Source organism: Abramis brama (assembly GCF_963993115.1).
Source record: "Abramis brama genome assembly, chromosome: 17".
In the NCBI taxonomy this organism is placed as follows: domain Eukaryota; kingdom Metazoa; phylum Chordata; class Actinopteri; order Cypriniformes; family Leuciscidae; genus Abramis; species Abramis brama.
In genome coordinates, this window is record NC_139979.1 from 35,670,144 (window position 1) to 35,685,912 (window position 15,769).

Genomic DNA, 15,769 nt, shown 5'->3' on the forward strand with positions numbered 1-15,769 from the left:
ATATCAGATCCAGCATTACTAACATCACATCACATCTGACTCCTGCAACCAGACGTACAGTTACACAGACACACGTTAACATTTTGTGCCCAGAAAAACGCTGTAGATCTGAGGGGTTTTTTTGTCTAAATAACAAAAATCATTAATTATCTTTATGTTTTTAGATTTCTGTGAATGAGTTCATATCAGTCAACACAACAGTCAGTTATTAGTTGTTCAGAACTGACTGGTTCCTGCAGAAATGTTTTATCTTTCCTGACGTTCCACTTTAACAAAAGGTTTCAGTTTTGCTTTAAATTCGTTTAGGCTTGGTGTTTATTATAAGTGCTGTTTATAATAAATGCCCCTATGATTTATGTTTATTTTAGATTTAGATTAGTTTACTTTTTCTGTATACCATTAAATTTTAACAATTTTAAAGTCCCCCTGTGGTGAAACTCAAGGTTTTAGTGTTGTTTATGTGTCTATGTGGTGTTTTTAATATGCTTTAAGACAAACCATGTGTAAATTCATAAGTCGACTCCATTGCTGAGTATTTACTCCTTAAAACTGCAGTGAACCAAAGACAGTCTCAAAAACACGCTTTGAAATCGCTGGTGTTTCTGACGTCACAAACTACCTTGTAACCAATCAGATCAACGTGTGATCGTCAACCAGTGGATCTCTGAGCTGAGTGAGTGAGTGGAGGCGGGGCTCATTTGCATATTCATAGAACCGCGCATACTAAATGAGGCAAGGGTGTCGAGTTACATTCAAGAAAAAGAAAAAGAAAAACCTCAATCTCAATCTCAACAAAGCAATTTTGATGTGGTGTGACTTATATTCAGCTGTGACTTTTCTCCTTAAACTGTGTCAATCTGGACTCTATGGTTATGATAATACTGGTATAATATTGCTGTGATATTCTCTCCTGACCACTCGGCCACGGTTACATTAGCAGTAAAGATGCACTGATTAAAAGGTGGAAAACATTACTACATTCTGCTAAAGTATTAGGTTAAACACATATAAAGAAAGTAAAATGCTGACCCGGTCATAGACAAAAGCCCACCGGCTCTGCTTTGATCAGGCATTGAGTTTGGTATCAGTCTGAGCTTTATTCGTCTGATAACCCTGTGTGTGTGTGTGTGTGTGTGGTACACTACCCTGTGTTTTGGTGGCCTCGCGGATGAGCTTCTGCAGCCGCTTCATCTCGGCGTCCAGCTCCTCGTAGTTCAGCTCTCGGGCCTCCACTTTAGGGGCGCTGAAGAAGGACGGGTCGGTTCCCATGTATGAGCAGTGGAGACGTCCATCAGAGCTCAGCGTCACCACCACACCCTTCAGCTCCCTCACACACACACACACACACACACACACATGTAACCACAGCAATGCAGATAGCAGCTAACATTTACATGCTGTGTTGTGTTCACTCCTGTGGTGTCGCAAATTAATATTTATGAGCACAAATATTCCATGTAGTCTCTCTATTAATATGAGCCTGTGAAAACTTGTATGTGTGTCAGAAACATGTGGTTTAAAACGGTTTTAAATTAAATAGTGTCACGACGACAGACTGGTGGCGATCAAACACGATGCCAGACTAATAATCCGTTCTGAATAGTTTTGCCTATCCACTTTTTAGCTCTGACGTGAATTATGTCCATTAAACTGTAAACAATCAGATACTGCCAATAAAAATAAATAAAAGTTTGTTCACCCTAAATCTAAAACAAGTCTTTTCACAGCAATATTACAGTATAATATATCAGTATAGAGTATCACAATAATATGGTATCGTGAGTTCAGAATCGTGGCATGAGGGAATCGTTACACATCTACTTTGTACCGTAAGTGTACGACTTGTTCAGTCCAACTAACGGATTAGAAGTATTTGTAGTGCAATCTTATTGTTTGAGGTGATTTGTTTCAGTGTGTTTGAGTGGACGTTCCCCGATCCGAAAGTGCGGCACATCCATTTAAACACAGCAGACATGTTTAGGCAAAGGAGGATCCTGGCGTTCTGGTTTGGGTTGCCTCTGCTAACGAACACCCTTTGATGGAGTTTATTTGGACCAGTGTTTTCTCCTCCCCTGATCAGCCCATTTGTTCTGCTATCCTAACTATGCGTGTCATTATTAATCTTTAATACAGTGAAGTTTGAGAAAGTGTGTGTGCTGGAGATGTGAAGCGAGACACTCATTTCAGAGGTGCTGAGAGATGCTCTTCTAATGTGAGGCCAGCAGGAGAGAGACTGTGAGAGAGCGTGACCCGTGCGGGACGGACACACACACACACACACTCGCTGCACAGGCGTATCTGTTACCAGTCGCATGAGAACCACTCTGAGCACACCGTCCCACACACACTGAGCGCTTCAGAGACACAGAGCTGGCGGAACATGTTCATACATGATATGAAGGTTTACCGCCTTTAAAACTTCTTTAGTATTCATTGATTAGTATCAGCATCTATTATCTCTTCATGTATTCCAGCGCTGCATTGTGGACAACAAAACAAGCCAGTTTCAGTATCCGTATGCTGTTCGACACGCACCGTCACAGAACGAAACAGTGACGACAAACGTCATCAACTTAAGTGAATGAAACGTAATAATCTTATTTAGCTATATGTGTTATGGCTTTACTTGAATGTTTCAGTGTGACACCGAGTTACAAGATGACATCATTACGCAATACCCATAGACTGTATAACCATATGTTCGTAGTGTGCGTGACGTCACCCGTAGTGTTTCTGAAGCCCAAAGTGGGCGGAGCCAGCCGTCGCCATCTTGGCAGCGTCACTCCCGGATAAACGTAAATGTGCAGAGGCGGATTATCTGAGGTGACGTGGAGCTAACAGACAACAGACAAACGGCTAGTAGTGACATCAGCGGCAATCAACCTGTCAATCAAGTGGCCACGCCCTTAATTACGCAGAACTTTAAGGCTTAATATAATTTAAACGGATGAGTCATAAAAAATTCACCCCCCTCACAGTCGTCTTGAAGAGCAACATTTAGCAATATAGACCAAAACCACTTTTAGCACCAAACTGTGAACATGTTTATTTCTGCTGTAAAGTGGGGCATTTTAACATGGAGGTCTATGGGACTGAGTCTCTTCTGCAGCCGGCCTCTAGTGGCCAGTGGATGAACTGCAGTTTAAGTCACTTCAGTGTGATTCAAGAGAGAGAACGGAAGGTTCTGAGGAACACTGAGGAACACTGACGAACACTGAGGAACACTGAGGAACACTGACGAACACTGACGAACACTGACGAACACGTGAGGAACACTGACGAACACTGTCGAACACTGTCGAACACGTGAGGAACACCTGAGGAACACCTGAGGAACATCTGAGGAACACTGAGGAACACTGAGGAACACTGACGAACACTGACGAACACGTGAGGAACACTGACGAACACTGACGAACACTGACGAACACGTGAGGAACACTGACGAACACTGTCGAACACTGTCGAACACGTGAGGAACACCTGAGGAACACCTGAGGAACACTGAGGAACACTGACGAACACGTGAGGAACACTGACGAACACTGTCGAACACTGTCGAACACGTGAGGAACACCTGAGGAACACCTGAGGAACACTGAGGAACACTGAGGAACATCTGAGGAACACTGAGGAACACTGAGGAACATCTGAGGAACACTGAGGAACACTGTCGAACACGTGAGGAACACCTGAGGAACACCTGAGGAACACTGACGAACACTGACGAACACGTGAGGAACACTGACGAACACTGTCGAACACTGTCGAACACGTGAGGAACACCTGAGGAACACCTGAGGAACACTGAGGAACACTGAGGAACATCTGAGGAACACTGAGGAACACTGAGGAACATCTGAGGAACACTGAGGAACACTGAGGAACACGTGAGGAACACTGACGAACACTGAGGAACACGTGAGGAACACTGAGGAACACTGAGGAACATCTGAGGAACACTGAGGAACACTGAGGAACACTGACGAACACTGTCGAACACGTGAGGAACACTGAGGAACACTGAGGAACATCTGAGGAACACTGAGGAACACTGAGGAACACGTGAGGAACACTGACGAACACTGAGGAACATGTGAGGAACACTGAGGAACATGTGAGGAACACTGAGGAACATCTGAGGAACACTGAGGAACACTGAGGAACACTGACGAACACGTGAGGAACACTGAGGAACACTGAGGAACATCTGAGGAACACTGAGGAACACGTGAGGAACACTGACGAACACTGAGGAACATGTGAGGAACACTGAGGAACATGTGAGGAACATGTGAGGAACACTGAGGAACATGTGAGGAACACTGAGGAACATCTGAGGAACACTGAGGAACACTGAGGAACACTGACGAACACTGTCGAACACGTGAGGAACACTGAGGAACACTGAGGAACATCTGAGGAACACTGAGGAACACTGAGGAACACTGAGGAACACTGAGGAACACGTGAGGAACACTGACGAACACTGAGGAACATGTGAGGAACACTGAGGAACATGTGAGGAACACTGAGGAACATGTGAGGAACACTGAGGAACATCTGAGGAACACTGAGGAACACTGAGGAACACTGACGAACACTGTCGAACACGTGAGGAACACTGAGGAACACGTGAGGAACACGTGAGGAACACTGAGGAACACTGAGGAACATCTGAGGAACACTGAGGAACACTGAGGAACACTGAGGAACACTGACGAACACTGAGGAACATGTGAGGAACACTGAGGAACACATGAGGAACACTGAGGAACACTGAAGAACACGTGAGGAACACTGAGGAACACTGAGGAACACGTGAGGAACACTGAGGAACACTGACGAACACTGAGGAACACTGAGGAACACTGACGAACACTGAGGAACATGTGAGGAACACTGAGGAACACATGAGGAACACTGAGGAACACTGAAGAACACGTGAGGAACACATGAGGAACACTGAGGAACACTGAAGAACACGTGAGGAACACTGAGGAACACTGAGGAACACGTGAGGAACACTGAGGAACACTGACGAACACTGACGTACATTTTTTGTGCTTCCTTGTCATTCGTTCATCATCTGCGCTTTATTTTTAGTGAAGCATTATTTTGTAGCACTTGTGCCCTGATAAACAAATATAACTGAGGCTAGTTAGTGAGAGTCGCCTTGGCGAATGCTAGTGAATACGGTGTTTAGTGTTATTGTTAGTGCCCTCGACTCTCTTTCAGGGGATCAGGGTTCGGGACGACTCGGCTGTTAGGATTGGAGTGTGAGTTTTGGAGGCGGAGCAATGAAGAAGGGGTGTGTTTGTCTGGGTTGATTTCAAACATCAACACTGGCCAACAGCATATTTCAGAAACGGCTTACCCCACCTTTACTGAGATTAAGGCCAGATTAGCGGTCTCTTACGGGAAGTTGGCGACGCGTACGGTCACCGGCACACAGCACAGCTGAGCCGCCCACTTCAGCGTCGAGTCCTGGTACACCAGCAGCATGTTGTTATGGTTACACATCAGCACATTGGTGGATCCCTCACACACTGAGGACAGAAGAAGATGAGTGAGAGTGTGAAGAGGGAAGTGTGTTCAGATGCTCTGTGGTCTCTGGGACTCACATGAAGTCAATGATGAACTGAACACACTTACACACCAGCAGACCTCCAGATCTCACTATATTACACACACACACACACACTCATACACTCACTCACTCACACACTCACACACTCACACACACACTTACTCACACTTACTCACACTTACTCACACTTACTCACACTTACTCACACACACTGACTCACACACACTGACTCACTCACTGAGTGATACTCCAATTTGGATATTAATTGTGAAATTAGTACATTATAAAATATATTTTAAAAAGTATAATAGTGTTTTTAATTGCGATTAATCGCGATTAATCACAGAAAAAATTTGTGATTAATCAAGTTAATTTTTTTAATCGATTGACAGCACTACATTATTTACATTAAAGGTGCAAAAGTTCTGAAATGATGTGTCTTTTTTACACCACAAAGACCAGCTGTTTTAACAGGGGTGTGAAGAGTTTAATATCAACTGTAATATAATAAGAAAATACTTTGTTTTTAAAAATGAATGTAAAGTTTCGGTGTGCCACAGGAGTGTGAAGTGTGTGTCTCACCTGATGCATAGGGCAAGAAGCAGCTGGGGTTGAACTCCAGTTTCTTCATGAAGCGGATCTGACCGTTATCCTTCAGGGAGAACAGATTCCTCTCGCCCAGCACGAAGATGGAGGACATCAGAGGAGAAGTGTTGGGGACACAGATATCTAGAGCCTCCTCTCCTAACACCAGTGTCCACTCGGCCTGGACACACACACACACACACACACACACACACACAGAGTCAGATACAGAAGCAGACACACACACAAACAGCACACACACACACACACACACACACACAGAGTCAGGTACAGAAGCAGACACACGCACACACACTGGACAGGACACACACCATGAGCCTCTTCTCCTAACACCAGTGTCCACCACACACACACACATAGTCAGGTCCGGATCAGACACACACACAACACACACACACACAAAGAGTAAGGTCCGGAAGCAGACACACACACAGCACACACACACACACACACACACACACACACACACAGAGTCAGGTCCGGAAGTAGACACACACACACACACACACACACACACACAGAGTCAGGTCCGGAAGCACACACACACACACACACACACCCACCGTGAGCCTCTTCCCGGAGCTCTTGCTCTGCTGATCCGGGTCTGGTCGAGTGTCTGCGTCAGTGGCCACAGCCAGAGTCTCGTACCTGCATTACACACAGCAGAACACGTCACACACACCGATCCAACAAAACACAGAGAGTCTGAGATTACACGATGCTTCAATATTCACTTAAATCCCTGAAGTGGATGACGGACGTCATTAATGCAGATTGAATGTCGATTTAGTGCCTTGTTCTTGGAAAGTGTTTTGATTCAAAAGAGCAAGAAATTTCTGTTTTGAATTTGTGATACTGAATTCCTCTCGCGGTGATGTTGCATGTGTTCGAGTGAGACACAGCAGTGAACATTTAGCTCTGAGAGCATGATCAGTACTGGCGATTAGTGTGTGTGTGTGTGTGTGTGTGTGTGTCTGCAACAGATCAAACGCTGTGTTGTGAAATCCCTGACAGTCCTCCAAAGCTTTCAGCAGGTCGTGAGGGTGTATTATGAGAAGCAAACACTCTTCTGTCCATCCCAACAAAACTTTGATGGTTCAAAAAACATTCATAAGAACATTGTAAACGTAAATTCTAGTCTGCAAATAGACAGAGCACAAACGTGATTGTTTGACACAAAAGAGCCAATGACGAATGATCTCACATGTCACACAAACACATTTGAGCTTCCGCAAAAACCACTGAGGTTTGTTCACATACGTCAAACTCAAATTATTATTTTTTATCAGGTTAAATGTTTTTTATTAGTCACTCATACGTATTTATCTAAAGCTCGCTACTTAAACTGTTGCTTGCGCGCAGCCGGCATGTTTGTAGTTTTTAAACACTTTATTCGTGTTTGTAGTTCTGTCATGACAACTCTCACCTTCACGTCTTTTCTGTCCTTCATTAAATATAGAGCAGTTTCACTCCTGATGCTTTCATGCCAAAGACGAGCATAACTGATGTCCATCACATTTGCAGATTAATATCTAAAAGTATTTTTTTATTCACACAAACATTTAGATATTTAAAACGAATGAAATTTCGTTCCAGCTAGGTTAGCTGAGTCCATTAAAAGCCCACAGATATTGGTCAGTCGTCCGGCCGTTAACACTTTCTCCCACAAGCGGATGCAATGAGACCGTTTACCTGTTTGATCATGTGACGATCAGCATAAAGCCTATTACCATATTATTATTGCAGATGATATATATCCTACCAGATATCGTGTTAGTTCAATAACAATGAATATGAGTATTAGTGTGTGTGTGTGTGTGTGTGTGTGTGTCTGACCTGTAGCACTCCACCTGTCGTGAGGAGGAGACTGTGATGAAGGAGTCTGTGCGGATACAGTAGCTCAGTGTGTGCGAATGTGTGTGTGTGTGTGTGTGTGTGTGTGTGTCTGACCTGTAGCACTCCACCTGTCGTGAGGAGGAGACTGTGATGAAGGAGTCTGTACGGACACAGTAGCTCAGTGGGCCGGGTAACAGGAACCCAGGCAGAAAGCGGCCGAAACCATAACTCTCCTGCTCAAAGAACATCAGCATCCCATCCATGGACTGGATACAGATGAAGTGATGCCCTGCACACACACACAGGAGAACACACACACACACTCAATAACATCAGTGCAGATAAAGTATGAAGCAGGAGCAAACAGAGGGAGCGATCCCCGAGCCCAGCTGATGTAGTCCTCAGGAAGCGGTAGAGATTCTTCTCTCGACTGGAACTAGCGTGTGTGCTTCTGTGTCTTTCCCAGAGAGTGATTACAGGAGGTGTTACAGACTCTCTCAGCCAGCAGACTCTCAGGGAAGCAGAGAGCAGCACTACTGTACTGAGACCCGGCCCTGAGGACCTCGGTCAGGCATCCACTGCTGTGCCCTACTTGTGTTCGCTCACACACTCTCAGGGAAGCAGAGAGCAGCACTACTGTACTGAGACCTGGCCCTGAGGACCTCGGTCAGGCATCCACTGCTGTGCCCTACTTGTGTTCGCTCACACACTCTCAGGGAAGCAGAGAGCAGCACTACTGTACTGAGACCCGGCCCTGAGGACCTCGGTCAGGCATCCACTGCTGTGCCCTACTTGTGTTCGCTCACACACTCTCAGGGAAGCAGAGAGCAGCACTATTGTACTGAGACCCGGCCCTGAGGACCTCGGTCAGGCATCCACTGGTCTGCCCTGCTAGTGTTCGCTCACACACTCTCAGGGAAGCAGAGAGCAGCACTACTGTACTGAGACCCGGCCCTGAGGACCTCGGTCAGGCATCCGCTGCTCTGCCCTGCTTGTGTTCGCTCACACACTCTCAGGGAAGCAGAGAGCAGCACTACTGTACTGAGACCTGGCCCTGAGGACCTCGGTCAGGCATCCACTGGTCTGCCCTGCTTGTGTTCGCTCACACACTCTCAGGGAAGCAGAGAGCAGCACTACTGTACTGAGACCCGACCCTGAGGACCTCGGTCAGGCATCCACTGGTCTGCCCTGCTTGTGTTCGCTCACACACTCTCAGGGAAGCAGAGAGCAGCACTACTGTACTGAGACCCGGCCCTGAGGACCTCGGTCAGGCATCCACTGCTGTGCCCTACTTGTGTTCGCTCACACACTCTCAGGGAAGCAGAGAGCAGCACTATTGTACTGAGACCCGGCCCTGAGGACCTCGGTCAGGCATCCACTGGTCTGCCCTGCTAGTGTTCGCTCACACACTCTCAGGGAAGCAGAGAGCAGCACTACTGTACTGAGACCCGGCCCTGAGGACCTCGGTCAGGCATCCGCTGCTCTGCCCTGCTTGTGTTCGCTCACACACTCTCAGGGAAGCAGAGAGCAGCACTACTGTACTGAGACCCGACCCTGAGGACCTCGGTCAGGCATCCGCTGGTCTGCCCTGCTTGTGTTCGCTCACACACTCTCAGGGAAGCAGAGAGCAGCACTACTGTACTGAGACCTGGCCCTGAGGACCTCGGTCAGGCATCCACTGGTCTGCCCTGCTTGTGTTCGCTCACACACTCTCAGGGAAGCAGAGAGCAGCACTACTGTACTGAGACCCGACCCTGAGGACCTCGGTCAGGCATCCACTGGTCTGCCCTGCTTGTGTTCGCTCACACACTCTCAGGGAAGCAGAGAGCAGCACTACTGTACTGAGACCTGGCCCTGAGGACCTCGGTCAGGCATCCGCTGGTCTGCCCTGCTTGTGTTCGCTCACACACTCTCAGGGAAGCAGAGAGCAGCACTACTATACTGAGACCCGGCCCTGAGGACCTCGGTCAGGCATCCGCTGGTCTGTCCTGCTTGTGTTCGCTCACACACTCTCAGGGAAGCAGAGAGCAGCACTACTGTACTGAGACCCGACCCTGAGGACCTCGGTCAGGCATCCGCTGGTCTGCCCTGCTTGTGTTCGCTCACACACTCTCAGGGAAGCAGAGAGCAGCACTACTGTACTGAGACCCGGCCCTGAGGACCTCGGTCAGGCATCCGCTGGTCTGTCCTGCTTGTGTTCGCTCACACACTCTCAGGGAAGCAGAGAGCAGCACTACTGTACTGAGACCCGGCCCTGAGGACCTCGGTCAGGCATCCGCTGGTCTGCCCTGCTTGTGTTCGCTCACACACTCTCAGGGAAGCAGAGAGCAGCACTACTGTACTGAGACCCGACCCTGAGGACCTCGGTCAGGCATCCGCTGGTCTGCCCTGCTAGTGTTCGCTCACACACTCTCAGGGAAGCAGAGAGCAGCACTACTGTACTGAGACCCGACCCTGAGGACCTCGGTCAGGCATCCGCTGGTCTGCCCTGCTTGTGTTCGCTCACACACTCTCAGAGAAGCAGAGAGCAGCACTACTGTACTGAGACCCGACCCTGAGGACCTCGGTCAGGCATCCGCTGGTCTGCCCTGCTTGTGTTCGCTCACACACTCTCAGGGAAGCAGAGAGCAGCACTACTGTACTGAGACCCGACCCTGAGGACCTCAGTCAGGCATCCGCTGGTCTGCCCTGCTTGTGTTCGCTCACACACTCTCAGGGAAGCAGAGAGCAGCACTACTGTACTGAGACCCGACCCTGAGGACCTCGGTCAGGCATCCACTGGTCTGCCCTGCTTGTGTTCGCTCACACACTCTCTGGGAAGCAGAGAGCAGCACTACTGTACTGAGACCCGACCCTGAGGACCTGGGTCAGGCATCCGCTGGTCTGCTCTGCTTGTGTTCGCTCACACACTCTCAGAGAAGCAGAGAGCAGCACTACTGTACTGAGACCCGACCCTGAGGACCTGGGTCAGGCATCCACTGGTCTGCCCTGCTTGTGTTCGCTCACACACTCTCTGGGAAGCAGAGAGCAGCACTACTGTACTGAGACCCGGCCCTGAGGACCTCGGTCAGGCATCCACTGCTGTGCCCTACTTGTGTTCGCTCACACACTCTCAGGGAAGCAGAGAGCAGCACTACTGTACTGAGACCCGACCCTGAGGACCTGGGTCAGGCATCCACTGGTCTGCCCTGCTTGTGTTCGCTCACACACTCTCAGGGAAGCAGAGAGCAGCACTACTGTACTGAGACCCGGCCCTGAGGACCTCGGTCAGGCATCCACTGCTCTGCCCTGCTTGTGTTCGCTCACACACTCTCTGGGATGAGCTCGCCTCCTCGTGTCTGTTCTCCTTTCCTTACCCTCAGGCACATGCTACTATATATTAGCCCTGATTTACCTAATTAACTATATTATACACACATCAATGTTAAATGGTTACATTTATAAATATGATTACAGTTTTAATTACATGTAAAAAAAATTATTAAAATATAAATAATAATAACAACATCACCACTAAAGACTAAATACTAAGTAACATCTTTTGGTGCATCTTGGTGATTTGATGTGTTGCAGTGGCCTTGAAGCAGCTCATCCAGTCAGAACTATATAGTTTATATAATAAAAAAGCATCCAATAGAATAGCAGGGCTTACGTAAAAATGTATATGTGCAAATGTTTTCTGGCTTGTTCTGTGATATATTTTCACTCTTGGCTGTGTTAGAAGTCAAACCTCTGGCTCAATTAAATCAATTATGTTTAAAAGATTTTACCAAATATTTCTTTATCTATTTGTTTCCTATTATGGTATACATAAAGAAGGTCAAAACTTCATTAACTCGGAACAAAAGCCCCTTTAACACACTTTGGAAGTTATTTTTTATGCAGGTGACAGGATACAAGTATTGTTGGATCTACTTTGAATGGGAAAAGCTGAAAATCTACAAATGCTGTATTAGGCATCATCACATCAGTTCACACTCGTGTGTGTGGCTGATGATGTCCAGCAGAGAGCCTGTGCTGCCCTCAGGTGGCTGATAACAGAACTGAACGACACAGCTAAGTCTAAAATCCTATTAAACAAGCATGTTCCACTATTTTATTTATAGAAGGTTGACTTTAATCAGCTTTCTTCACACAAACAGGAGAGATCTCACGACACAGAAGCTCCGAGCCGATGTTCATCGAGATCCACGAGAAGAACAGTGGGGAACACTTTACAATAAGTTAATTGTTAATTACATTCGTTAAAATTAACTAAGCATTTATTAATCTTAGAGTTCATTTCAGCATTTAATAATACATCATTAAAATCAAAAGCTGTATCTGTTAATATTATTTAATGGACCTGAGCTGACATGAACTAACAATGAAACGCCTCGATCAAAGATTCAGTCTCTCTAAGCTCCGCCTCTCTGAGAGCTGCTCTGCTGTGATTGGTCAGAAAGCAAACGCTCATTATCATATCTGAATCTCAGTGATGCGAACAGTAACAATGGGGTGGGTTTTCCCGTATCAATCTCATCAAAGTGGATTTGCTTTGTCAGCAGAAAACAGTGTCTTCTCGACATGAACAACACGAACCAAACTCTTCCAGTCTCAGATAAACGACAGTGTTTGAGGGCAGAGCTAAGAGACGCTGTTCAGCCAATGAAGATCACAGGCTGGCATTATGCAAATGTACAACAGGAAGTGAGACTGGAGTTACTGACGACTCATTTAAGGCAGTTCAGAATTGCTTCTTTCTTTTTGTGCACTTTGTTCTTTAAAACTTTGCAGACCTTCTACATTTATGAACAGCTATTTTACTCACTGCATGAAAGGTAAACTCTGAAAAAGCAGAATGTTATCTAATATTGTAAAGTTTGAGACCTGAACTGAATCCAGTCCATCACACTAATGATCAATTATATCTCACGAGAGAACGTTTCATAAAAGCCACAATTAAACAGCTTAACTCTACTCTATATGCCAGTGAATATTTCTGATTGAGAGGCTAATATTGTGTAATACAGATGACTAGGGATGCACCGATATGAAAACTTGCCCGATACCGATAATTCTTTATATTTGAAAGCCGATAACCGATATATTGGCAGATAAATCTATAATTTTTGAGAGCCTGATTGCAAAAACTAAAATCCATGACCCAGCACACAATTATGATGTTCTCATGATAATGTTCTGTAGCCGATATGACAGACTTGAGCTGCACATGTTGACCTGAACCGTATTTTCCCTTTTTGAAGTGATTTTCAATCATATTTCAAGCGATTCAAACCCATCATGATGAACATCTGAAGAGTCTCAGCTGAAGGAAATAATACATTATTAATCAGCTTTAATATATTGGCCAAATCTTCTTATCAGGCCGATAACGGTAGCATTAAAAATGATCATATATCGGGCGATACGGATATGGTGGCCGAATTATCGAGCATCCCTAAAGATGACATCACTGACCTGTCACACCCCCAAACGGGCCATACGTCATGTTGCAAGCTGTCCTCTGCAGGTTGTGTTCATAAACCAATCGCAGCTGATACTGGTCCCCGTGTTCAACATTCCCAGCAGTGCCTGAGAAAACCAACAGCAGCAAACACACACACACACACACACACGTGAAGATCAGATCACAAGAGGCCTGTAACAATACCAAACTCACGATACTCCAAGACATATGATAAAAGATTAACAAAAAATGACTGTTGATTTACCAGAATAACAATATTCATGATTCTGAAGCTGAAAATACAGAATTATTGTAGATGAATATGCTTGATCTCTGTCACTGACTAGATATATTTATAATAATGTCGGCCACTTTTACTGGGAACATCAGACATTTGGCATTATCAGGACCCACAAATATTCCCCCATTGCATTATTATACATTATATTCTACATTATATATAGTAGTTTAATGTAGTTCTGACACTGAAACTCTGAAAACTTGAATTTTTTCCCACACAGTAATTTTTATTTTGGGTGAATTATCCACAATACATATTGTTGCATTTTTGTATTGCGATATACTGTGACACGATATATAGTTACACCCCAGTCAACAATATAACAGACTTCATGAGCTCAGACCAGCTCGGTAACATTCAAGCCTTTAATTCTGTGCAAGAGATGTGCATGGCAGCAGGAAGCAGACAGTAAAGGTGTGATAGAGTACGCTGAGCACACAGGTGTGAGTGTGAGGAGAACCGACCTGACACCGCGTACACGGACAGCTTCCTGGGGTGCAGCACTGCCAGATGAAGCAGCTCTGAGCAGCTGAGGAGAGAAGAGGCATGAGAACACATGCAAACAGAGGAACTCATCTAACCAAGAGTTTGAGCACTTCTGGAACACTGACACTGAACATCAGTCATAAACTGTGTGTTTCTGCAATCTTTCTCTGTCCCTCCATCATAAACGAGTGTGTCTCGAGCGTCAGGCGAAACACAGTAAACGCTGTCGTGTTCTCTAGCGTTCGGATGCTGGTGTTCGGGAACACACTCGTGTGTGTGAGACGCTTCTGGAGGGAATTACACCACATCATTCTGATGACACAGTTCCACTTTCAAAACACCAAACCAACATTAGAGATGCTGCAACGCCATTGGTCCGCTGGTTACTCCAGTTATCCAATCACAGCCTCCGCTGAGGGTTTTGTTGCTCATCGAGAGATTTATTCGATAAATGTGTCCATTAGGGCTGGACCCGAACATTAGAATATTCGTTCGGTGGGCTGGTGTTCGATGTGAAAATCTGACATTCAAATATTCAGGGTTTTTTTGTTTTGTTTTTGCACACCTGCATCCCCACGAAACGGTTCTCATTCGTTATGTTCACCACTACAGCTAGAGCGCAGAACAGCGGAGTGTGTGTGGACAGAAGAGCCTGAGCTTGTGTTTTGGGTTAAGCTGCGTTGCTTTGACATTGTGGAAAATAGATAAGCTAAGCTTTTTACCGGTTATTATCAATCTAAATTAATCTCGTTTTAATTTAACTTAATTTAGTTTTTCTTTATTTAAATTTCGTTTTATTTAAATTTAGTTTTTCTTTATTTAAATCTACTGTGTCAGTAATTTGTTAGTCAGAAAAATATTAGACTACCTTATTAAAAGTATTGCTTAAGTGAACAGACCTGTGTGTGTGTGTGTGTGTGTGTGTGTGTGCAAGTGTATTTACTTTGTGTTGTTCATGGGGAAGGTGTGTGTATCTCTAGTGCAGTGTCCGTCTCGGAGCATAAGCCTGCGTGAGGTGCGCCGCTTCCCGCTCGCGCTGTTCTGTAGTTCACTAATTCTGAACGTGTCGCGTATCAAACACTTTACAAAAAAGCCCCGCTCATCTAAACTGAACTGAGTTTCGCAGGTCGTGTATGTCATGACATGGGTCGGTCAGGCTGATTGGGTCTGCAGGGATGTGATGGTGTGTGATGGTGTGAGACTCACGAGACGAACTTGCCCAGCTCCACCTGCACGACGGGCTCCGGGAAGCGCACCTCCAGCAGCTGCACATCAGCCTCGCTCAGCTCCTGCGCTTTGGACGGGTGTGGGGAGAAGATGCGCAACATCCCCATGAAGCTGCCCACCACGATCTTATCTGGAGACGGGAGAGAACAGAGTCGGCTCAGCATCACACCGCTCACTGATCCCTCAACCCACTTCTGGCAGGGAGAGAACGGCACAGAACAGCTCTGATTCAAACACACACATGATCTTACTCCTGAATGGCAGTGACTCAGTC

At 46.1% G+C, this 15,769-nt stretch overlaps 1 protein-coding gene across 2 annotated transcripts in view; it reads right to left on the reverse strand.

The window, feature by feature from the left end:
- bbs9 (Bardet-Biedl syndrome 9) overlaps nt 1-15,769 on the reverse strand; it is a 176,410-nt gene that overhangs the window by 157,389 nt on the left and 3,252 nt on the right. For both annotated transcript variants that reach the window (XM_084089234.1, XM_084089233.1), the window contains exons 3-10: nt 15,475-15,625; nt 14,247-14,311; nt 13,493-13,606; nt 8,147-8,321; nt 6,760-6,844; nt 6,173-6,356; nt 5,420-5,549; nt 1,146-1,327 (exon numbers count right to left, since the gene is read on the reverse strand). In XM_084089234.1, the coding sequence (XP_083945360.1) occupies nt 1,146-1,327; nt 5,420-5,549; nt 6,173-6,356; nt 6,760-6,844; nt 8,147-8,321; nt 13,493-13,606; nt 14,247-14,311; nt 15,475-15,625 (1,086 nt within the window). The remainder of the gene's footprint in view (nt 1-1,145; nt 1,328-5,419; nt 5,550-6,172; nt 6,357-6,759; nt 6,845-8,146; nt 8,322-13,492; nt 13,607-14,246; nt 14,312-15,474; nt 15,626-15,769) is intronic.